Source organism: Palaemon carinicauda, chromosome 14, assembly GCF_036898095.1.
Source record: "Palaemon carinicauda isolate YSFRI2023 chromosome 14, ASM3689809v2, whole genome shotgun sequence".
NCBI classification, from domain to species: Eukaryota; Metazoa; Arthropoda; class Malacostraca; order Decapoda; family Palaemonidae; genus Palaemon; species Palaemon carinicauda.
The window spans coordinates 111512432-111539006 of record NC_090738.1 but is presented as its reverse complement, the minus strand read 5'-3'; the positions used below and the strand labels follow the sequence as shown (position 1 = coordinate 111539006).

General features: G+C 38.8%; 1 protein-coding gene across 2 annotated transcripts in view; it reads left to right on the top strand.

Moving 5' to 3' along the window:
- Nucleotides 1-26238, top strand: part of LOC137653616 (SH3 domain-binding glutamic acid-rich protein homolog) — a 45642-nt gene extending 19404 nt beyond the window's left edge. The window contains exons 3-6 of one of the 2 annotated variants that reach the window (XM_068387170.1): nt 13702-13767; nt 17429-17483; nt 18983-19210; nt 23826-26238. In XM_068387170.1, the coding sequence (XP_068243271.1) occupies nt 13702-13767; nt 17429-17483; nt 18983-19210; nt 23826-23830 (354 nt within the window). In that variant the 3' untranslated portion in view covers nt 23831-26238. The remainder of the gene's footprint in view (nt 1-13701; nt 13768-17428; nt 17484-18982; nt 19211-23825) is intronic. The other variant, XM_068387171.1, reaches the window with a different exon arrangement.
- Nucleotides 26239-26575: the final 337 nt, after the last annotated feature.

The window sequence follows — 26575 nt, the reverse complement described above, 5'->3', positions numbered from 1 at the left end:
GCATTCTTCTGAGGATGCGGCCCATACCAGCCATTGTCCAGGTAAGCCATCGCCTGGACGCCTTGAAGGCGTAGCTGTCGGACGATCGTTTCTGCGAGCTATGTTGATCCCGAAGGGCATGGCTCTGAAGGCGTATTGTCTTCTTTGAAGCCTGAATCCTAGGTAGGAGGAGGCCTGGCGATTCATTGGAATGTGCCAGTAGGCGTCCGCCAAGTCTATCGAGACTGTGAATGCCTTTTGGGGCAGTAGGGCTCTGATGTGCTGAAGAGTTAGCATCTTGAATTTGTTGTTCACGATGAACTTGTTGAGAGGGGACAAGTCCAGAATGACTCTGAGTTTGTCGGAGTCCTTCTTGGGAACACGAAACAGTCTTCCCTGGAACCTGGTGGACTTTACCCTCTTGATGACCTTCTTCTTCAAGAGTTCTTGGACGTATTCTTCCAGGACGAGGGTGGAGCGTTGGAAGAATTGATGGAAGGTTGGAGGTGGTGTTACCCAGCTCCACCCTAGTCCGTTCTTGATGATGCTTTGAGCCCAAGGATCGAAGGTCCAACGATCCTGGAAGAGGCGGAGTCTTCCTCCCACCGGAAGCATTTCCTTGCTTCTGGTTTCCCGAGGGTTTGCCACCTCGGCCGCCTCCTCCTCTCCCTCTGGAAGGGCGTCAAGAGAAGTCTCTGCCGGAGCCTCTACTTTGGGACGAAAGGTAGTTGACTGTCTTTCATAAGCAGGTGTGAAGACTGGTGACTGAGCCATCACCGGCTGAGGGGACCAGCTGAAAGGTCTGTTGGGGCTGAGCCACCAACTGGGGAGTAGCGGGTGCCGGAAACTGGCGCTTAGCCTGACGCTGCTGAGGCCTAGGCTTGTTTGATTTCTTCTTAGGTTGGGGGCCCTCATCCTGAGAAGATTTGCTCTTGTCTAGACATGCCCCACTTGTTGAGAAGGTTCCGGTTCTCTGTGGCGGCTCTGTCTACGATCTCTTTCACGAGATCATCGGGGAAGAGGTTTTTCCTCTCAAATGTTGGAGGAGATCAGTTTCCGGGGTTTGTGTTTGACGGTAGCATCCGTAAACACGAATTCCCTACAGGCTCTCCGAGCCCTGATGAATCTGTAGAAGTCTTTCGTCAGGTTGGCGAGATGGGTCTTAGCTAAGACCATTGTCTCCAATTGCACTGGGAGGGAAAGGGATGCAGCAGTCTCTCTCTTTCGTATCCAGCTCCTGACGCAGAAGGTATTCAGAGAGCTTAAGGAGGTTTTCATTAAACTGACGTCATGCTACGTCAGCCTCCAGCTTCCCTACCGAGAAAGTTAACTGGATGTCTTTCCAGTTCTTGTCGTCAGGAGGTAGGGCGAGGGAGAGGGCCTACATTCCTCCTATGTAGGGCAAGGTTTCCCTTCCTCCACCACCTTCAACACTGCCAGCAAGGACTTTTCGGCAAAGGGGAAGACCATGGTGGCAGGGGCAAGAAAAGATGGATGTTTCTTGCTAAGGGCCGGCACCTTAGAGTTGGTGTAGTCCTTGCTCTCAAGGTTTCCGGCCAAAAGAGATTGAACTTGGCAAAGACTATGACCTCCTTAGGCTCGGTTTTCTCCTAGAAAGCTGGCTCAGACTTGAGACGGAGTGTAACAGTCCGGGTACAACTCAAAGCTAGGCCAAAACTCCACCTCTTCAAGGGGGACGGCGCCTAGCTTGTCATTGACGAAGATTTGTCCACTTGTGATTGGCATAGTGCTCGGCATGCCTCCAGGGGTTGGTCACTGAGCAAGGGGGAAGATCCTTGACGTTGATCTTCTTAACCGACTGCTTCGACAGACGGAGAATCTCCCTCTTGAGGTCCTCTTGTCCTCTTCGAACCACTCATCCAGGAGGGCCACTAGGGGCTGGAGACTGTCCTGGTTCTCCAGTAACGATGGAGTAGGAGTAGGCGTAGACGAAGTAGAGGGGACGGGTTCCGTTACGGCAACGAAAGTGACAGAAGGGGTGCGGGCGACTTCGCCCTCGGAGTCCGGAGCCTCCACAAGCTCCTCCTCTTCTCGACCCTCGACCATCAGGGGTCCTTTCGGTGGTGTCTGATACCTCCGACATCTGTTCCACCTCATCAAGATGGAAGTCTTGCAGTGCGTCCGAAACGTCAGGTTCTACCGTCAGCTGGACGCAGGGGATCTCAGCCTTGGGGATGACAGCATCTGCAGATGCCTTTGGGAAGAGCAAAGCTCTCATCTTCTCACTCGGGAGATAGGGCCCCATGGCGTTTTTTTGGAAACCAGGCACCCATTTTGCCCAGTTTCTCTTGGGCAACATCCCTGGCTACGCAGAGGGAGGGTCCTCAAACGCCTCGTGGAGCAGGTCCTTGCAGACGGTGCAGACCTGCGGGGTCCCAATACCAGAGAGCCGCCTTGGTGATGGAACAGCTGGCGTGGGTTCGGCACGCCAGGTGGCCGTAGAAGTCCGGATGCCAAACGCTACAGAAGGCACTCTCACACCGGACGTACTCCTCCTGTAAAAGAAAAGGGGGATGAGTCTGCGGAAGTCATATACAATAACTTAAAGTAAAGACTTAAAGTAATCTTAAATTAGCATTAAAGTTATTTAACTTAATATAAGATTCCTTTTCTTGTGTAAGCTTAGGATAGTAAGCAGCAAAAGAAGCAGAAACGACACATACATGTGCATCCCGCCCAGCCAATTGCCGTGACCCCACACCAAGAATAATTCTAGGGGCTCTTAAAGAGCCTAAGAGATGGAAGAGATATCCACAATGGAATAAGCACAGCTTAGGCTTCCTTTGGAGAATTAGTCATGGTGAGAGGGGGGAAACTGAGTTCATTCAGTTTAGGATAAAAAGGGGGGAGGGAGAAATAATCACTCCCTATTCAGATGGGTCCCGGCAAGGGACTGCGCATGGATGCACAGAGTATGCCGGAAATATTTTTACTGCATAACTATACATCATAGTTTTTTGTCTATTGTAAGTACTGTACCATAGATATACTGGCTATCATATATAGCTATACAATAGTCGCCGCCGGCACCAGGCCGGCAGGGGAGAGGTGACAGTCCACTGAAGTAATATAATTAGGTGGCGCCGGCAGCGTGCGGCATGCCGGAAACGCGCCGGGCGCCGGTGAATCTCCATCGAGGGTGGGAACCCCTTCCCTGTCATCAATCTATGTGGCAGAGAGAATAGGAGCTTCTGGATGATGGCAGATCGCCGGCACGTCGGCGGCCTCCGGCAGTCAGCAAGCGACCGGTGAAGGTATTCCAGCACTGGCGTCAGTCAATGAGACAGAGTGGATACTAGGGTACCCTGACAGCTGTTGCCGGCAGGGGTAGCGGCAGTGGACCGGCACTGATAGGTAGAGAGAAAGGGTAGGGAAAGAGGGAGGGAAGGGTAGTTCGTTACCCTGACCTCGTCTTCCTCCGGAAGGAGTGTTCAAATGAAAGAGAGGGGGCAATCTTTCATCCAGCCGCAACAGAGCCGGCAGTCGGCAGGAATTGCGGGTGGCGGCCCAAGGGAGGACCGAAGAACACTCTAAGATACGGAGGGTCCCATGCCAGCAGACCGATTCACTTAGGCTATCCCATAGTTTCGGACTATATGCGGGAAACGTAGCAGCTCGGACTAACCCACGAAGGGACCAAGCCGAACCACAACCCGCCCTGACACGGTGGAGTTGTAGGAAGGCGGACAGGGGTGTGATGGCTAAGCCAACACAAAAGGACAGAGGGGGGAGGGGCGAGGGTCCCTGAGGGGGGGAGCGTTGGGGAAGTCGTAGCCTTCCCCAACACTCCAGGGGGGGGGGGGTTCCTGTTCCAGAACCAGCCCTATCCCAGGTGTAGGAGGCTTCATTCTCCAGCCTAGGGTAGGTTAGTTCAGAGAAGGTACAGCACTAGTGTACTGTCCTAAACTATAAAGAAACAAAATCCCCTGGCCTGCCTAACCTAGGCTAGGGAAGCAAGTCCCGAACCAGGGAAGGCAGGTGTAGGACAGGTCGCTAGGCCACAGGGAGGAAAGGGTCGAAACCCTACCAAGTGTGGACTAGGGGGAAAGGCAGAGCCCTTCCACCTTCGCCATCTAGCAAGGCCCCAAAAGGAGAGTTCATTCACCTAGAGGGGGGAGCTGGGGGTGACGACTGGTACTCTGAGGTTTTGTCCCAAACTCAAAGCTCATGTGCTATGGCTAGGAGTAGGGAAAGAAAATCCTAGCCTAACCCTACTCGAATGTGATTCGAGGTAAGGAGGGCTAGGATGTAGTCTAGGCTACCTCAGAGGGAGGAGATACCTTGGGTAAGGTAACTGGGGAAGATAGGAAGTATACCACGGCCCTACGTTAGGTTAGAGGCAAGGGAGTCGACTACCAAGATCACCGAAACCCTTTGTATACTTCCTCGAAGGCGAAAACATATGTGCAATCACTGAATCTTATACAGTATGTATAAATGCCTAAAATCTCCATTTCATAAATTAAAACTAGGAACATTTATTACATCATGCATGAGAGTAAACAAAAACCACCTAGGCTATCGAGTCTAGGGGCTAGGCTAGAACACTAGCCTACGAATCGGCTACCTATGCTCACCGAAAAGGGATACTATCGGCATAATATAACTAATTCCTAGCAATGAAGACTAAATAACTAATGCTGATAATTAGTTATAAGACCAGGTAAGGTTGTTCTGGCTAACTAAATAAAGCATGCGAGACGAACAACAGCGTCCGACATGACGCCTCCGGCCAAGGCACAGCTCCGCCACAAAACACGGTATTTTAAGATTAAAAGGCGTTACTTTATGGCTAGAGCTTATTTATACAATACAAGAATATGGTACTCAACTTTCCAGAAGAAGGTGAGGCTGAAGATTGCGACATACTAGCTCACTTAGCGAAAAACTGGGAAAAGCACCTTGTCATAAATGCTACGTGTAAAGGAATAACAATGGCGCGCGACGGCGGCGTCATCCAAGATGGCGGCCAACATGGCGACCGGATGTTGACGCCGCCGAGTACCAAAACAGTAACGGAGGAGGAGAACTTTGTAACGGCTCCTCCTATAACTTGCCAATATTCCCCCTCGAAGCGTAAACGCTATGTGGGGTGCAGATAGCTATGTGGCGTTGTCAAGCATACGTCCCGTTATTATACGATATCCTAAAGGGAAACCTTATGGGTACAGTACTCGCGCCAGAAGTTAGAATTCAGTGAAACCTTTAGTTTAATTCTCTGGGAATATCTACTGTAGTCATATATACCCTTAGGAAGCTACTGAAGGAACCTTCCATCAGGACGACATGGCTTGAGCCCAAAAATATATATATATATTATATATATATATATATATATATACATATATATATATATATATATGTATTATATGTATATATATATTATAGTTATATACATATATATATATATATATATATACAGTATATTTATATGCATACATACATACATACACACACATGTATAACCAGACACTTGCTCTTTATTATATAGGGGAGATGTCTAGAAGTTTAAGAAGCTTGTGTCAGCTTTTTATTTTACAGATCATCAAAGGCACCTGATCATGTACTTAAAAAGATATTTTAATTATAAAATAAATTTTTGAATATACTTACCCGGTGAATATATAATAGCTGAGCCTCCGGCGGCTCGACAGAAAAACACACAAAAACTCGCGAGCGATCGCTATGAAGGTTGCGGGGGTGTGCCCACTAGCGCCAACTATCGGCCAGATACCGCATATACATGTAAACAGACCCAATTTTTCTCATCCCGCTGGGTCTCTATCGGGGAGGAAGGGGGGGCCTTTAATTTATATATTCACCGGGTAAGTATATTCAAAAATTTATTTTAATAATTAAAATATCATTTTTAAATATTTAACTTAGCCGGTGAATATATAATAGCTGATTCACACCCATGGTGGTGGGTAGAGACCAGAGTTAATTAAGTTTATAGCGTATATGCTTAGAGTTTTTGACAGTTATATCATAACAAAACCCAAATATATAAAGGTACCTGGTAAGGAAGTTGACTTAGACGATTACTCTGCCTTATTTGTCTGTCTTCCTCACGAAGCCCAGCGATCTTCTTAGGATGCTGAAAGACTCACAGGAGCTGAAGTATTAAGGGCTGCAACCCATACAACAGGACCTCATCAAACCCCTAATCTGGGCGCTCTCAAGAAATGACTTTGACCACCCGCCAAATCAACCAGGATGCGAAAGGCTTCTTAGCCTTCCGTACAACCCAAAAAAACAATATTAAAAACATTTCAAGAGACAGATTAAAAAGGATATTGGAATTAGGGTAATGTAGTGGTAGAACCCTCACCCACTACTGCACTCGCTGCAACGAATGGACCCAGTGTGTAGCAGTCCTCGTAAAGAGTCTGGACATCTTTTAAGTAAAATGACGCGAACACTGACTTGCTTCTCCAAAAAGTCGCGTCCATAATACTTTGCAGAGATCTATTTTGCTTGAAGGCCACGAAGGTTGCTATAGCTCTAACTTCGTGCGTCTTAACCTTAAGCAAACATCGGTCTTTCTCATTCAAGTGAGAATGAGCTTCTCGTATTAAAAATCTGATAAAATATGACAAAGCATTCTTTGACATAGGCAATGATGGTTTCTTAACTGAGCACCATAATGCCTCAGATTTACCTCGTAATGACTTAGTACGAGCTAAATAGAACTTAAGAGCTCTAACAGGACATAATACTCTTTCCAGTTCGTTGCCTACGATCTCTGATAAGCAAGGAATATCAAAAGATTTAGGCCAAGGACGAGAAGGCAGTTAATTTTTGGCCAGGAAACCAAGTTGAAGTGAACAAGTGGCTTTTTCTGTAGAAAAGCCGATGTTCTTACTGAAGGAATGAAGTTCACTGACCCTTTTAGCCGAAGCCAAGCACACTAGGAAAAGTGTCTTGAGGGTGAGATCCTTCAGGGAGGCTGAATGTAATGGCTCAAACCTGTCTGACATGAGGAACCTTAGGACCACGTCTAAGTTCCATCCAGGAGTTGCCAAACGACGTTCCTTAGAGGTCTCGAAAGACTTAAGGAGATCTTGGAGATCTTTATTGTTGGAAAGATCTAAGCCTCTATGTCGAAAGACCGAAGCCAACATGCTCCTGTAGCCTTTAATCGTGGGAGCTGATAGGGAGCGAACCTTTCTCAGATGTAAAAGAAAATCTGCGATTAGGGCTACAGAGGTACTGGACGAGGACACAGATGCTGACTTGCACCAGTCTCGAAAGACTTCCCACTTCGACTGGTATACTCTAATGGTAGAAGCTCTCCTCGCTCTTGCAATCGCACTGGCTGCCTCCTTCGAAAAGCCTCGAGCTCTTGAGAGTCTTTCGATAGTCTGAAGGCAGTCAGACGAAGAGCGGGGAGGCTTTGATGGACATTCTTTACGTGGGGCTGACGTAACAGATCTACCCTTAGAGGAAGACTTCTTGGAAAGTCTACCAGCCATTGAAGTACCTCGGTGAACCACTCTCTCGCGGGCCAGAGGGTAGCAACCAACGTCAACCTTGTCCCTTCGTGAGAAGCGAACTTCTGCAGTACCTTGTTGACTATCTTGAATGGTGGGAATGCCTATAAGTCCAGAAGAGACCAATCCAGTAGAAACGCATCTATGTGGATTGCTTCTGTATCTAGGACTGGAGAGCAATAGATTGGTAACCTTTTGGTCAACGAGGAGGCAAAGAGGTCTATGGTGGGTTGACCCCAAGTAGCCCAAAGACTCTTGCCCACGTCCTTGTGGAGGGTCCATTCCGTGGGTATCACCTGACCCCTCCGACTGAGACAGTCTGCCAAGACGTTCAAGTCCCCCTGGATGAATCTCGTCAACAGGGAGATGCCTCGATTTCTTGACCATATGAGAAGGTCCCTTGCGATCTCGAGCAGCGTGAAGGAGTGTGTGCCTCCTTGCTTGGAGATGTACGCCAAAGCTGTGGTGTTGTCTGAGTTGACCTCTACCACTTAGTTTCGAAGAAAGCTTTCGAATATCATCAAGGCCAAGTGGACTGCTAATAGCTCCTTGCCGTTGATGTGCATGCTCTTCTGACTTGAGGTCCACAGACCCGAGCATTCCCGACCGTCCAGGGTCGCACCCCAACCCAAATCCGACGCGTCTGAGAACAACTCGTGGTTTGGGTTCTTGACTGCTAGGGATAGTCCCTCTCTCAGACTGATATTGCTGTCCCACCATTTCAGGCATGCCTTTACTGGTTCGGAGACTGGGAATGATACCGTCTCTAACGTCTTGTCCTAGTTCCAGTGAGAGGCTAGATGGAACTGGAGAGGCAGAAGGTGTAGTCTCCCTAGTGAGACAAACTGCTCCAGGGATGAGAGAGTCCCTACGAGACTGTTCCAACTCCTGACTGAACAAACGTTCTCTTTTCAGCATTAGTTCGACTTCGAGCAGGGCTTGTTCTATTCGGATGGCAGACGGAAAAGCCAGAAAAAACTGGACTGCGAATCTCCATCCCCAAATATAGAATAATCTGGGATGGGATCAGTTGGGACTTTTAGGTTGACCAAAAGTCCCAACTCCCTGGCCAGACTCAACGTCCAATGTAGATCCTGCAGACAGCGAAGACTGGACGATGCTCTGAGAAGCCAGTAGTCCAAGTAAAGGGAGGCTCGGATCCCCGATAGATGGAGGGATTTTGCCACATTCCTCATGAGCCTCGTAAACACGAGAGGAGCAGGACTGAGGCCAAAGCACAGGGCTCGAAACTGGTACCCCCATATTCCTGTAAACAAACCTCAGAAACGGTTGGGAATCCGGGTGTATAGGAATGTGGAAGTATGCCTCCTGAAGGTCGAGAGAGACCATCCAGTCGCCTTCCATTAATGCTGTCAAGACAGCCTGGTAGACTTCATCGTGAAGTTTGTCTTGACAATGAACACATTGAGCGCACTTGCCTCTTACGTACTCCTGCAGTGAACATGGCTGCCAGATCATTGGAGCCATCCCTGAGGGACTTGTTCCTGCAGAGAACGTGGCTGTCAGATTATTGGAGCCATCCCTGAAAGCCTTGTTTATGCATGACATAATTGTACAGCAAAACTTCAAACGCTCGAAAAAAACTCCTAACAAGAGATGGTCTAGCTCTAAAGTCGACCATAAAATCTTGGAGCGTCTCATGGCCAGGCGCCAGGGAGAGTCTATGAGGTTTGAGAGGTCTATCTGGGCAGAGGCAGGAACTCCCAAGCCGAGAAACTCTCCCGTGTCATATCAGACTCTCGCTCTATAAGCCAGCTTAAAAGTAGGGAAAGCAAAGGCTGTCTCCCCCAAACTCCTCCTGGTGATTAACCAGTCGCCTAGCAAACGTAAAGCTCTCTTAGAAGAGCGAGAGAGCACTAGCTTAGAAAACAACGGCTTCGAAGTAGCTAGGCCTAGTGTAAACTCTGACGTTTAGGCGAACGAGGAGCAGCAGTTACAAAAAGATCCGGACAAAGATCCTTAAAAATCAGCATGATTTATTTAAAGTCCATAGAGGGCTGAGCAGCTTTAGGCTCCTCTCCGTCTGACAGAGTCCTCAAGGGAATATCAGTAGGAGGGGGATCAGCAACTTCCTCATCTGAAGGAACCTTGTCCGACAATTGCCGAGTCTCAAGCAAGGGAGAGACCTGCCGTGGTGGCAATGCTTGACAAGCAGAGTCCACACGCAAAGGAGCAACAGTAGCAGTCAAGGACGCTATGTCATGTAACTGCTTAAAGGACTGACCAGCAACAACAACAGGTGCGGGAGGACGTTCGACGTCAACTCGAGACTGCCTTGACTGCTTAGACTGAGCAGTCAAAACAACTCTTGACTGCGGTGCTTGACGCTCAACGTCAAAACAAGTCAACTATGCTGGTTGGTAAACGTCCTGAACGTCAACAAGAGCAAACGGCAGCGGCTGAACGTCCACAAGCGGCTGAACGTCCACAAGCGGCTGAGAGTCAACACGGGACTGCATCGAGTGAGGCTCTACAAAACACGATTGACGTGACTTTGTAACGTCAATGTCAACAGGACGAGCAAAGGCTCGTTTGGGCGGCTGACGGCCAGGATCTCGATCAGCTAAGGCGCGAGGATCATCGTGAACCTGCTCAACAGAATAGTCCTCCATAAGAGAGGCAAGCTTATTCTGCATGTATTGCCGTACAACCCATTTAGGATCAACGGGAATGGTTGCGGTAAGAGACGAGGGTAACGTCTGTGACTGCAAAACCTTGCCTACAATAAGACTCTCGGAGCCTGTGTTACGCTTTTGTTTAGGCGGCGAGCAGTCTTCCGATGACTGCATAGGGTCAGAGCTGTCCTAATGGCTACAACAGGACGCTGGACCTGTCCTGAAAGGACTGACTTTCGCTTAAAGGGCCTCGAAACCTTGCTCCACGGTTTCTTACGCGAAAAGCCTTCGGATGATGAGGAGAAAATCGTCTCGCTCGTCTTATGGTAGGGGCGGTCTTGATGAGACACGCCTGAAACCATAGAGGGAACGTCTGTTCGCTGATCAAGGCCTCTCGAACCCATAAGTCGTACGACATTACTTCTCCCCTGGGCTTGGGAGCTTGCAAGAGGTCTCGGACTAGGCGAACGACAGGCACGAACAGACGAACCCTCGGTCGTAACACTGATAACACTTTGCGCAATTATCACTTTATCACTACGATTTTCTGTTTTGCACTTACTTCACTGAAATCGAATTTTTCAACAATTCACATTAGGTATGAATAAAACTGATTTCTACCTGAAGCACGCAATTCTACCCTCATCAAAAGGTTATAATTGCGAAATAAGTCGTATAATGTAAGCACATTAATACAAGCAAAAAACAGTAAACATATATTAAGATAAAAAGATCAGTGGCTGGGAAGGAGACTAAACACTAGTTCATTCAAAACTACGTTTTCAATCTCTCACCGTACAGTGCCTTGGGACGAGAATAAAAACTAAAAACGTTTTATCCTTTCTCCCCGTACAGAGACCAGGGACGAGAGTAAAAAACTGATTCGAGAACAACGTTACTCGCTTGGGACGAGAATAAAGATCGGAACGTTCTCTCTTCCTCTCTCCCTCTCCGTCTCTCTCTCTCTCTCTCTCTCTCTTGATTTCGCACCGAAGAGAAAAGCCCACTTATCTTTCGTCAATAAACAGGTTATTTGACCAAAGGAAAAAACTGAAAGGTTTTTCAATTAACAAGTTCCTTTAAAATAGTATTTAAAACATTTAAGTTTGAAAGAAGAATGAACAAAACGTCAGAATCGATTTACTCTTTCTGCAAAGTGAAACCGTGATTCTCTCTCTCTCTATCGTAACGATAGAGCGCAAACTGCGTAGCATAAATAAACAAAACGTTAGTTCATCTTTGAAACAGTACGAAGACTATTCAAATAAAATCTTTCATAAAATATCTACTAAAAAATATTCATTTAATAAGTTTTAAGTCATTTGCTCTGTAAAAGTTATTTACGATTGAAAGGGCTCAACGTTGTTTAACTTCGGTTTCCAAGTTAGGACCGCCTACTCTCGGATTAGGAGAGGAATAGGTAAGGTCGCATATAAACAAATCATTAAAATTTATCTTGATGTTTATTATAAATGGAAAGCTAATCGAAGAGGCCTAATAAAGGCGGTTGAGATATAAAATATATAGAGGAAAATCTATAATTAACAACAACAATTTATAACGTGATAAGATAATTGCTAAAAGCCTAAAACACACTTCCGTACTAAGGGAAGGGTCGGCCATTTAAAATTCAAAGAAAGTCCAAAAAACAATCCAAAGTCATCAACAATTAAATCTATCCAAAAACAAGTTCAAGATTTAAGTTGAAGATAAAACCCCTGCACTGCGAAAGCTCAAACCAAAAGGAAGTACTTCACCAAATATGTTGAGAAAACTCCAGGTTATACAGCGAGTATTGATACGTCTTGTCGTTAAGGCCGACAGAGAAAAATTGGGTCTGTTTACATGTATATGCGGTATCTGGCCGATAGTTGGCGCTAGTGGGCACACCCGCAACCTTCATAGCGATCGCTCGCGAGTTTTTCTGTGTTTTTCTGTCGAGCCGCCGGAGGCTCAGCTATTATATATTCACCGGCTAAGTTAAATATTTAAAACAGATTATTGTAATTGGATTTATATCTAGCATGATTCAACAGGTTCAGGTAACCTTTATTTATATTTTTTATTTGAACACTGTTATCTCAGGGTAATCAAAATTTGTAACCAAATAAAAATAAAGGTGATTCAAAACCTATGCTGTAGTGTTAACATGCAAAGATTAATGATAAAGACATTAGTAACAATTCTATATATGGAAACATCTTTGAATGGTAAAGGTAACAAGGGTCCCATTAAGAGTGGAAACCACTCGTACTGATAATGGAAACAATATTAATTGACCTTTCTATAAGTAAGCCTTACAGAACAATAAGAATGCACAGTAGTTATTAGCTAAAGTAAAATAATTATTGTTTCCATCTACAGTACTTGGCAAACATCCAGATCCAGAAACTGTAAACCCCCCATGAATCTATTTCTGTAATCAAATTTTCTCATTCATATTTTCATATCAGTTTTACAAACAAGACAAAAAAAATAGTTTGACTATACAGTATAGCCTACACAATGAATTAAACATTGCACGAGATAAAAGCTTGAGGTTCCTTGCATGATAAAAAATAGATTCTTTGCTTTTTTAACAACTCAAATAAATCTTATGAGACTACAAAAATCCATATTTCCTGAACATGAATTTTACAATAAGAACTGAGTGACCCAAGGAAAAGAAATTTGGAAGGTTGTAATCAAATCTAAAGATGAATATTCACTAAAGCATCACTGTTACATCTTGAACCAACTTGATTAAGACATTATGGTCACAAACAGTAATTTCCTATATAAGTATTGAGGCATTAAAATGAGTAGCAGTGATTGAATTTTGGGCACTACTAATTGAATTCATTTTTATTAGGTTTATATGATGGGAGTCCCAATACTGTATTTCAAGTCACAAAGATTATTACAACGAATCTGAATTGAAGCCTTTAAACAGTCAGATTGATTAATGAAAGATAAACAAAAAAAGTGACTCTTTCTATACAGAACATATTTGTAGCATACCAGTGATGTAACGATTCTAGTAGGCAACTAAGAAAATATTAATTATTTTATAAGTAAGACATTTTCAAATATGATTATTGGCCAAAAATCATAAATGGTTAAGATATCTAGGAACAATTGTGCAGATCTTTAGAGAATGATTAAAAATCTTTAACGATCACCTTTTGACTTTCAAAAACATTATTTTACAGACATGCAATTAAAAAATCCAAACTTTTTAAGGCACTTATTAGAGATCATTAAACGCTCTCTGTAATAACATAAATAGCTTACTCAATACATTGCACCTTCTTTAGACTATTGAATTATTAATTGAAGTGCTTGTAATAAAAATAAAAAAGGCTGATTCTGCAGAGATAAATAAATATAATTATTAAATGACTTATGAATACCTAGATAAAGAAATATAATTATTAAATCACTTATGAATACCTGTATAGCTTTTAGTGTACCTAATACTGTACCAGTTTTCTATAGTACAATTTAGATACTGGTAAACATGATTAATGGGTTAAACCTTATATAGAAATAAAATGCTTGAAAGTCCTCTCTTATTTTTTTTACTAATCCAGGCTTCACAGGAGAAGCATCCAGCGGCTGATGAACCAAAGGAAACAGAAGAAAAAACTTTGGAAGAAGTGAGTGGTGTTATAAATACTTATCATTAGTTACATTTCATACCTGTGTCACAGTCAAAGTTAACCAGGCATTATCAACTACAGTATACATCATTTATTACCTTTCTAAATTTGTGCCATTCCTGTATGTATTTGATACAGCTTGAAATAGATGTACTTACTTGTATATAGTCTACATTATATTTATGATATTATTCCAGCGTCTCTCATCAAAATGTGTTCATTCAAAGATATGGCATTGTGTACAAAATATTCAAAGGTAAATAACCAAGTAGTGCATTCTTTAAAATTACAGCATACACTATGCCAAACTAGGTATAGTAAGTTAAGATAATTAGTATACAGGATGCTAAGTGTTTTCTTAGATAAGGAAACTTATTGTTCAGTGTTTAGTTTGATTAAATAACAAGAGTACTGTACAGGGTAAAACTGCAGATTGATTGTGCATACTGTAATTCAGCAGATACACATCTTAACTTGAACTTCCCAACCTAACTTTGGGTGACCGAGAGTGTTGGAAATCAACCATCCTTTTTATTTAGATGAACAATTACTTTCGCATGGTGTACAACTATTTTCAGCTTTACCTAGTAGTATAGTACTGTACAGTATTACCATTGTAATGATCTAGTGTTAATTATGATAATAACAAGAGACAATATATGATATACTGATTCGGAACTATTTAAAGGATTTATAATTTTAATGCAATATTGAGTTAGATTTTTGTTGTATATAAATTAAAACACCTTAGGAAAGCAAAAGTGCATGTACTCTGTAACTAGAAGGAAAAACAATATCTTGACACTGATAGTATAATTAATAATCAATGGTAAATATGCTCCAATTTCTTGTCTTTTGATATCATAAGGACTATGGTCACTTGCATTTTACAAGAACATGAAGCAAGCAATGTCCATACAAATAAAGTAGTAGTGTATGCCCTATCTACACTTTCTTCTACACTGCAAAAACCATCTGATTACCCATCAAAAAGTCGTTGACACTGAGGGAGGGCAGCAGCCCTGGATGCCCTAGCACAAGAGTCGGGGCAACTGCCAAAGAGGAAGAAGGGAGGTTAAACGGGACCAGGTAAAAATTAGGGACAAGGGTAGCGTTTACCTTGAAAACCATGGCCCCTGCGGGGTGCAGGGGCCTGCTCCCAACACTAACTCCTTCCCTGCAATGCCGGAAGCAACCAAAACTTACCCATCTTCTAGTGCTACAAGGTTCTCTGACACTGGGGGAACCATCCCACCCATCACCACTGGTGTCACTGCAAACACTTGAGCACAAGTAGCACAGGGGGAGCTGGAAAAAAGTAGCCTCAGAGACTAACTCCCTCAGGTAATGGAGAGCTTACCTGGAATATCTAAGGAAGCCCAACTTCCTTAGGTCAACTCATTGACAGCAGACAAAAAAAGAGCAGCATGGATACGAGTAGAGGATATTCTGACATGTAAGAAGAGAAACGGAGGTGGACAAGACATATGAGGAGAATGACAGATAAATAGATGAACATTAAGAGTAACAGAATGGGTCCATAGAGAAGCAGGGAAGGAAGAGAAGAAACAACATCTAAGATAACTTGCGGGTATTGGTTGGCATAGGAAGAACATAAACAGACACAATAGGAAGGACATGTCTGAGGGCTTCGTCCTGCAGTGGTCTAGTGACAGGTGATGCTGATAATGATGATTACATATATACATTATATGCTGAATGGTAGCCAGAAAATGGCTGCGATACATGACAGAACATTCATACTGAAACAAAGTAAGCAACCAAATAGTGACACCTTGGTTGATGGGTGAGAAACAACGTCTTCAGTTTTAGTAATGGTTCTCAGTGGTTGACGTATCAGCAGTTAGCAGATGGATCCAACATTGGAGGTACTGTGACAGATTCAATAGAGCCTGAACTCATGGGTTTCCCTTATACCTCACTGCAGCCTAACTCCAAAAATCTACTGTATACCATTTTATCAAGTTAAACTGAAAATTGGATTATTATTTCGCAGTACATCCAGTCATATTCACTTTCTACATTCCCTTCAGGTACAGATGAACAAAGGCTTGCACTCAATAGTGCGAGTTTATGGCAGAATGCATGTATGAAAAGCGTAGAAACACTATGCGATGGATTAAGATAAACAGTATACTGTACACATAATGTACAGTGGAACCTACGAGGTCAAACATTTTTTTTTATAAAAGGCCATACAAAACCCAATTTTCTTGAATTCAGTTAAACTGCTTCAAAAGAGTGACTGAAAATAGGATTAATCTGTTACAAATACTGTACCAAAAATCACTCATTCTAATGCATTATTACAGAAGGTTTATAGTATATACATGAATAAAATCCTTCAAAAAAAATTTTCATTATTGCAATGATCCAAGATAATTATGAAAATGATGATCATACAAAGCCTACACTGAAGAAGTGGATGATAGGTCTGGCCTAATGAAAGTGTTTTCTATTACTCATCCTCTAACAAAACACCAGAAAAATCACCTGGATCACTTTCAATTTCAGGAAGCTTTCCTCAAACAAGTTTTCTTACTCTTCTACCAAATTACAAATTTCTACCTAAGCAACATGCAACAGATCCTCTTGGGTGTGACTCGGAGACTCAAATCTCTCAGAACAAATTTAGAGACTATGTTATCCCAATCACTGCTAATGTGTCAAAATCTCCTTGTAACGCACATAAATGATCTTATGAAACAATTGCTGAGAAATGCTGATGCTGGACACAACAGATGACACAACACTCGCATGTGGGCAACTGCCATTTTAGTTGGTGGGGTGGTGAGCAGAATGTCTAAATGGCACTTGACTTGAGATTTTTACCAAGCAGTTTACACAGCATATAAATTAATTTCCACATATATTTTTTATCAATGGTAGTATTTAGCTGACAGTGTACTAATGAAACCACAAATAGCAAATACGCAGATGAGGGAAGACTATGGGCTAATTCTCTTTCACCCACCTTTTCAGGTACAGTATATTAATTTTACAGCACAGTATACTATATGCTACATGTAGCTAATAGGGGAGAAGAAAATATAGAAATGGCTACAACATTCAAGAGGGTAATAATGTGCAGAAAAGATGTCTTGTTTAAGAATCAATGTAGTCAATAGCAATGATTGATTCAAAGAGGAACAATGGAAAACTACTCTACTCACTGAATTACTATAGGATTGTCAACTGTCTTCTCATTTGGGAGGCATAATAGATTTTTAAAACTAGTTAATGACATCAAAAGTACAGTCCTATGAAAGTGAAATAAAAGTACCCCTTGAGAATTTTCTCCAAATTAATTTTTTTTCAAATGCTTTAATTAAAGGAAAAGTTTTCATTGTCATCATACATAATGATTACACATAAAAGCATACAGTATTACAACCAATTGTGGCTTCAGTCCCCAAAGCAACAGATACATTATATGGGATTTGGGTCAAAGAGCAAGGTGCTGCGGCTGGGAGACAATTCTGCGCAAGGTTCCAATAAGTGGGAAAAACCTATGTTAATTATGAAGACAAAATTGTAAATCTCCAAATATCAACCTTATTTCAAAGGACCTTTTGCTGAACTTTTATATGTATGGTAATTTTTTCAAATGAAATAATGACTACTTTGTAATTTCTAGGTTAATGAAGTCCCACCAGTGTCTGTGATTACTCCTGCTGAAACTGCAATTGAAGGTATTTATTTCTTCCATTATTCTTCACATATCTAGATCTTTCTCGCATCCTTGAAAGACTATGGACTTGTGAATATGCAATAAAATCTTTTTCTAATCTATCCATGGTGTCTATATATTTAGTAGTAAGGCAATTACTATAGTAAAGATAATGGTTGCATTGCATTATTATAATCTTATGAATGGTTTTTCAATGCTGAATCAAATGAGCACATGAAATAACGATTGATTTCCAAGGCATCTAATATCTTTATTTGACAAAAGCTCTCAAATATCAAGTTTCAAACATAATCTATGGTTACTGTACACAAAACATTTGCTTGTACTGTATTAATAATTATTAAAAAAATTCCTTTTTCACATAGTTACCAAGTTGAATATTGGATGCCTTGTACATATACAGTATAAAGAAGAAAGATCAGATAGATTTTGGTGCCTAGTTAGGGATAATGAAGTCTGTCATAGCCTAGTACATTGTAGACTGATACTGTTAGATTCAAATTTCATACTCAGATTTATTGAGGTTTTAATGTCCCTATGCAAGTAATATCAACGGTGATACTTTCAAACTCTTACGGCACTTTCTGTTTACATTTGTGAAAAGTGGTGTTTTTTATGTTAAATTGAGAGTTGCAATTAGAAAGCAAACATCAGTCTGATAGAACCTCAGGAATATCTTCAGCCTTTTAGAAGTGTAATACCTATGGAAAATGTTTAGAATTTTGGTAGTCTTTCCATAAAACATACCTAAATTACCACATAGTTATGCCATCATTTAATATTTTGGAGGTTTTATACCATTTGAAATATTTAAGAGTTATAGCTGCATGGGTATAAATTTCTTCTTTATACATAACAATCTAAATACATTTATTTGTAATAGATTTTGCCTCATGTACCCTTTCCTATTGTATATTAAGCCTCCCATTCCTGGCATGCTACTGGTAAATACAGTACAGTATAAGTTATTGTACATTAAATAGGTTTCAAACCTTTCTAAATCAGTTTTAGAATGATACATTTGTATACTGTATACTGTAGCTTCATTATACAGTACTGCAGTTATTAGATTTACATCGTGAAAGGTTTTTCTTATTTTCCCTATCTTGAGTATGGTCACATAAGAATACATTAATTGTACAGACCTCTTATTCACATTTATGCAGAAATATAAAAATCATTTACTTTCCCAAAGAGATTTATACAAGTAATAGGTTAGAAACAATCAAAATGGTATATAATATTACCATTATGATTTATATCATGAATTTTTGTAATAATGAAAAGCACGAAATATTTAATTTGCCAATCTCCTCCAACCAGCTTGCAATATGTATCAAAGGTCATATTTGAAATAAAAACTTCATGCATACCCTCTCAACAATATTTCATTCCAAAATTGAGTTCTCTTCCCAGCATCTTGTGACCCATTATAAAATTGAATTAAAATAGTAATCTTTGCATAATTCCATTTTAAAATCCTTGCATGCTTAATCACAGACAAAGAAAATACAAGAGATTTACCAGATGAGGTAGAAACTAAAGATGTAGATGGGGAAGTTGAAACAAAACCTGAGGAAGTAAATGAGGATGATGTAACGAAAGACCATGTGGAAACGGATGCACCAGAAGAAAAAGGGGTTGAAGAGGAGGGGGAGGTGGAGGAGGAGGAGGAGGTGAAGGAAGAGGGAAAAGAAGAGGACAACAAAGGGGTTCACGAACCTTCAGGTGGGAGATGAAAAACTGCTAAATTCATTGCAAATAATAGCATCCTAAATAGCCGCAGCAACAATTCTGTAGATAATCTTAAATTTGCCCTAATCAGTGTCATAGCTTATTGCACCTGTTGTCAATTTGTCTGCTAGCTTTTTTAGTTCAAGTTCTGTAAGTGGGGTTTAACTCCTTCCAGTTTATTTTTCAGAGCTTCAAATTCAGCTTTAGGTTATGCTAGATTTTTTTTAAGGTGATTGCTGTACCATCTGAAATCTTGTTTTTCATTCTGATATGTTTTGAGGTATTTTTATCTTTAGTATTATTGTTTGAAATAGATTTTACTTTTTTCCTTCTTAGGTAACCTTTATGTGATCACTTTTAAATTGGTGAGAGTGAGGACTTTGATTGATCTTTCTGAGACTATAACACTATCATTAGAGTATTAACATAAGGAAATAAATTTAGCAGAATAATCACTGATACCTGTATACAAATTTTTTAACCAATTACTCAGAATGACCTTCATTTTTCTACCTATACTACTGTATACACTTACTCAGGTACCCTAATAATTGTCCCCTTGAGTTAAATGAATATTGACATACAGTATCTAATAAATACTTCTATGGGAGGCAAATTCCACAACCAATTAATTTATTTTAATTATTTCCAATAAACTAAGTCCTTTTTATAATTTTATTAAGTGTGTGAATGTTCTTCATTTTGAACAATTCAATTTCTTCAAATATTATTTTCTATCTTTTGTTTCAATAATATTAGGCCAGTACGTCTGTGTTTCTTCATTTTTTTCTTCTGAGACTGACAGACACTTTGGACAAAAGTATAATCTTATACCCAGACACTTAGTCAATCAGATATTTTTCAGTTTAATGGAGAAGCATATACTGACCATATACTGTATTCCTATGGAATAAAACCAATAGCTATTGACTTGAAAAGAAATCTTCCATAAAACATAGACTAACACCATGAAAATATAAAAATAAAAAAATATATATAGAATAAATTAAAGAGAATAGAAATAGAATTCACAGAAAAGATAGAAAGATATATAAAATGCAATTAAAATTCATATAGGTAGAAAAAGTTCATGTTTCTAAGGTGCTTAAATATGTAGTTTATCTCTATAAGCTAAATAAAATAAAATCACTAGCCCGACATTTAGGTTACACAGGACTGATAGTAAAATATCCAACTTTGACTAGTGACAAATCTGATACTGAAATGGAATAGTGACTATTTATAGTACGCGTACAAGCTAGATCAGTTGAACATGGCGAGGAACAATTTATTTTTGTATCAGGGATATCTTTCTTTTCCCAAAAGTTGATTCATTTTCTTTTTACAGAGGTAGAGCTAATGAATTAAAAGGCCATACACAGTAGAGTATCCATATATTACAAACCTTGCATCTGCACTCAATTCTAAGTTATTTCCCAAGTGAAAATATAGAAAAGAAAATATATCATACCTATACTAATGTGCAATAAGGGATAAGAATAAAGGTAAGGTATTATTCTCAAATCCTGAGAGTCATCTTAATTGACACATTTTTATGCTTAGCTACTGTAAGGTTTAAGAGATAAATTTTGTCCATTTTTAATTAATTTACCTTCAAACATCTGAGTTTTAAGAATCTTTATCTATCTCAATATGAAAACTATTTCAAAAGATACTTTTTCCAAAAGAATATTTTCAATTCTTTCACATGCATATGAATGCAGCAAGATTATCTTGCATAGCAACACTACAATATTTATATATTGTATCAGCAAATCAAAATAATTATTACACTTTTTCTACAAGGCAGTAACCAATAATAGGACTATGAACTAAAGTTTAGAAAAACAGAATATGTAAATTCTTTTCTTAATGCTAGATCTATTTCAAAAAAGTTTCACAAAAGAACAAATAATAAAAAATCCAATTCCTCATACAACAGACTATAACTTACTGTAACATATTAGAAAACTATAACATAGGTGTTTGTGTAGAATATAACTGCATGGATAACTCATTTTGCATGGAAGTGTCAAAGGAACCATTAGAAGATCCTAATGAAGCCTTTAACCTTTAGCTTTATAGCATAGAAATAATCTAAATCCTTGTTAATAATAAAGAATCAAGTGATTAATAATACAGTATAGCTAAGAAACTATTGTAAACAATATTTCTTCAGGACTTTCAAAACAAGCATGTCAGAGTTAAATTTAACAAGGAACTTTACCTTAGTACTGGAGATACTATGCCTGAAAGGACATTTGTAATGATTATTTTCTTCAACAAAAAGGGGCTTCCCGCCTTTACAAGCTCACTACGGTATATGGGGTATCTGCTATTGAGGAGGTCAAGCTTGAAATGCAAAAGAAAAAGCAACAGACCAATAACTAGCGCGACTAAACCACAAAGAGCTGACTGGGTATGTGGACATTTACAGACTTTGAACTTGGTAGATTGTCTTCCATTTTCTGTCCGACAATCCCTGACATTCAAACTCTGATGACGCATTAACTCATTAAGAGTGCTTTGGTGGCATTGGCCATCATGTCTGAGTGTATCCTGTGTGCGTCTGGTGCTATAGTTTTTTTTTTAAATAAGCCAGTCACTGATGCAGCATAACTGGATAAGATGTTAAGAACTTTAGAGGTGCTGTCAAGTTTTACATGTTTTCTCAAAGTGATGTTTGTTTGAAAAATATCTGCATGCATAAGAGAACCACTTTTTTTACGAAAACTATCATTGTTTCATGAGTTTTGTTTAAAAGTCATAGATTTTTCTAGACAGATGGGTAGCTTTTAAATAAAAATATTTGTAGCCTCACTCAGTAGATACTTAAAATAAATCCAAACTAATGAACTGTACTGTACTTGAATTGACATACGCAAATATTTAATCAAGGTTTCTAAAACTTATATTTTAAGCATTAAAATTAATATGAATGTTCTTAAAAATATATCAATGGTTTAGTTATGTTTAATAAAAAGATAGTACATAAATACAATGATGTTGGTAATGCACGACTGCTGCTAAAGTAAAATTCTAACAGGGCAAAACAACTGTACTGTACATTTGCAAATTCCTGTTAGGGTTTCTTGATAACTTTTAATTAGAAAAAAAAAGTACTCTAGAAGTACATCTGCATAATTAATTTCTTATAAATAAAATTTCAGTTTACCAGTAATATTAAGCACACTTAGACACAAAAGCTAATTCATTTGTTTGGGGCTTGTTCACATTTTTCATTGATTCATTATTTGATTAATAAGCCTTTTGTTTACAATTCTACTTAATTTCATATGCAAGTCATGAAAATATTTTCTCCATTGATTATTAATCATAATAAACATAGCTTATTGAATGATGAAATTATGCTAGGAAGCTTTGATTATCATTTGTACAATTTTGAAGTACAGTATATAGTATTTGTAAGTGTAGTGTAGTATATACTGTAACATTATAAAGCAATAATTTGGTTCATATTTACAAGCATTTAAACTCCTGACTTGCAAAAATATTCTTGTGCATATGGTATAAAACAGAGGGACAAATTTAATGTTTGGGAGACATTCATATTTAAATTCTTTCTTTTTTGGAGAGCGTAAAAGTTAGCATTGCTTGTACACCTATCAACTTGATCTCAAGTATGTGGAGGTTAATTTGACTTTAAAAGGAATCATTACTATTGCTGGTGTAAGTAATCTTTGTGCCATGGAATAGCAGTACTGTATATTATTTATATAAAAGGTTGCCAGTGAACAACAGCATCGTTAACTAATTGTTATATAGCAAATTTTGAACATAACTTGAGATAGGTAACAATTAAGTCACGCAAAATGTATAACTAATCTTTTAAACGCACAATTTTGGATTTTAAGTTCATTATTATTTTCCGCAACCATTTCTGCCTTTTTTTTCTGTTTTAACTTCAGAAGTTCAAACTTGGCAAACTTGCAGCTAATGTTTATATGTTGAGCACTCATTACTTCTGATATAATTTATTTATTTCCTTTCCTCACTTGCCTATTTTTCTGTTGGAGCCCTTAGGCTCATAGCATTCTGCTTTTCCAACTAGGGTTGTAGCATGGCTAATAGTGATAATAATAATATCATGGTAAAGGCTGTGAATATATTACATGTACTGTACTGTACTTGATACAAAATAGAGGTGTCCAAAATTTCACAGATTTACATAGGGGACTTCTAAAAAAAAAAAAAAGTACATTTTTCAATTTTCTAGGGCAATCGTCTCATGATTTAGTCAGTGGGAGACGAATGCATAAAAAGATATAGAATAAAGATAATGTAATGTATTATTCACATTACTGTTTTATTTGACTTTTGTAAAGCTATATCTGTATTCAACATAGTAGAATACAGTACTGTTTAACAAAGATTTTTGCCTTAATGATATTTAGATTTTGTTACATTCTGCAATATTAATTTAGATTGCATCATGCATTTTAATTCCATTTATTTTTAGTTTTCAAGTTTACTCAGTAACATCTTCATTTTTCTTTAAAGTGGACCTTATTTTCTTTTTAATCTGAGTCTTGCTACAGCTATTTACCTTCCTCACACTGGAAAACTAATCTATTTTCTCTCATTCCAGCATAAAGACAATGGTAGATTAGGAAAGCTACATTGAACTTCATTGGAAGAACTGAAGTCATGCTTAACCTTTGGAGAAGTTTCTTCAAGCAACTGATTCGCCAATAATCAAAAGAAAATACAGTATACTGGAGCTGTGGTCTCAAAACTTTTCGTTTACATGCCAATCTTGTGTAGACTTAGTGGCTAAGAACAGTGTTTTACTTAAAGTACAGTAAAAGGATTTGTGTCAACAAATATGAGAGATTTTAATAATTGGACAAAAGGATTCTTGTATCAACAACTATATCCTAGAAAAAAAAACCTTTGCAAAAGCACCTAAATTTCCATAAAACTTATGAATTCTTATTCATGAAAAATATACGATATTCAGCATAGTGAACTTTGCCAATTGAAATTTCATGAGGTATCTATTCATTTGTTTCTATAATGTACAATATATCTTTATTGTATACATAATGTGACATCTAGAGGTATTAATTCCTTAAGAATTGCAGCATGCAGTTAGATAGGCTTGATTAGCAAAGAAACGACCAGCTGTAAGCTACACTCCTTATGAGTTACAACAATTCAGCTAACTGTGTAGTAAATTACTGAAACATAGCAGATTTTATATAAATGTAATCAAATAAAAACTTATACATACATAAGCATATATATGCTTATATGTAGGTAGCAATGTAGCAAACATATAAAGTACATTTCCTTCCTTATTTTTTTATTTTGACAGAGATAATAATGTGGCCAATAAATACTGGATGTTGCATACAAGAAAGATCTTTGCAAATATGAAAATAATCAAAATGGTTGTCACGCTTGTTAAAGGAGTAGGCCTACTTGAAAAAAAAAAATTAAATCTAAATCTGAGAAGTAAAAGCTGATAAATGCTATCTGTAGACAACATAAAAATGAACTTACAAAAGTAACTTCCTTTATTGTGGGAGCTGGATATTAATGGAATTTAAGTTAAGAAGTGAAAACATACAATAACTAATCTATACACATGCAAGATATGAAATATTTCTCATTTCTGCAGCCTGCTTCATCTTCCATTTTGAGAAGCTAAATATTTTCCATGATTCATAAGGAATGAATTCCGTTACCTTGAAACAGTCGCTGTTTTATGATCACAGCAATAAATTATGAAAGACCTACTATCCATATAACAGATTAAACAATCAGGCTAATCTTACCTTGACAACTAAACAACGTTTAAAGAAGGCGAGAAACTTCTTCAAAGGTACGAAGTACTGGTAATTATCAGTTAATTACTAAAAACAAAATCGGTTGGTATATAATGCAAGCAATATGAACTCTGATAACACCTCTATGGCATTAAGGACAATATGATATCCATATCCTGAGCATTGTAACAGGTTGTGAATCCTAATCTACTATTCCTAATCATTGTAAGAATCAGTGAGTAGGAAGAGTAAGACTAAGTCACAAGATCAATAGTGAGATATAATACTGTACAGTATCATCTTGAATAGCAGTGCAATTAAGTGTCATCACATAAAAGGACCTAAAAGATAGATTTCTTTTCATTAACATTCAAATGATTCCTTGGCTTCACAATTAATTTCAATACCCTGAATTACCAAACATCTCCAGCTATATAAAAACAAAATGCCAGTGGTACGCAAGATTCACTAAATTTACAAATAGGGCACAATAAATTAAAATACAGATAGAAACTGCATGAAAATTCTCAATTTAATTAATTTGCTTAGCAAAACCCCTCAGATTACTACATAGAAAGGGTTTTCTTCCAAGCTTAAACAAACAGCATTTTATGGTATATTAGATTAAATGACATTTAGATGATCAAAAGGGACTGATGACTAAACTACCTTGTATTAACTCAAAAGTTCAATGAAAAGAGGACTTTATCCTTATAACCATCAATTCTATGTCTAGATCTAATTTCTTGCTCACTGAATATTTAGAATTTTCCACGAGCTAATCTTAGAAGAAAATAAGATTATATGATTATCACAATGACAGTAACTTCCAAAACCTTTCAAGACTGTTATAACCTGGAGAAACAAATTCACATTGTTCTGCAGATGAAACTGTTGGGCAAAATATTTCACAGCCATAACACTAAAGGTGGTTTTCATCATTCAACAAAACTTTACTCCCAGGTGCTTAGAGTAAGATGGTAATTATTTCAGTACTGTACTACAATGCATATAATTATTTGTGAACATATCATTACCTTAAATCTAATGAGTGTAAAGGGAGTAAAGCTGACATTGCTGTGAAAGGGGTTGTAAGCGTTGTATAATCTATGAATGATATCATTTGTTGGTTTTTGCAATACAGTATCAGCAAATACCAGAATTATCGGTTGTATGTGTGGAACTGAATGTACCTGTGTTTCTTTTGGAATAAAATGAAAAACTACAGTATTTTAACTTTCCCTTACCCAACAATTTTTTTTGCAATATTACTGTATATTTCCATGTAAAAGGCAAAATTTTAAGACTAGTTTTGGATGAAAAAAGTCAGGGTTTGCCTATTACAGGAGATACTTTTCGAATTATGAAAATATTTATTTTCTTGACCTCTGTTGCGTTGATGTTATGGTTTTCTAATCGCATATTGTTCATTAATAGGTAATTAGTGGGGAAGGATCGACTTAAAATCATATACAGTAATATACTGTACTCATTTTACGTACAGTATATAATTTTATGTTTAAGTAATATAAGAATACTTTATCTTTATTTATAGTACTCGGGATCT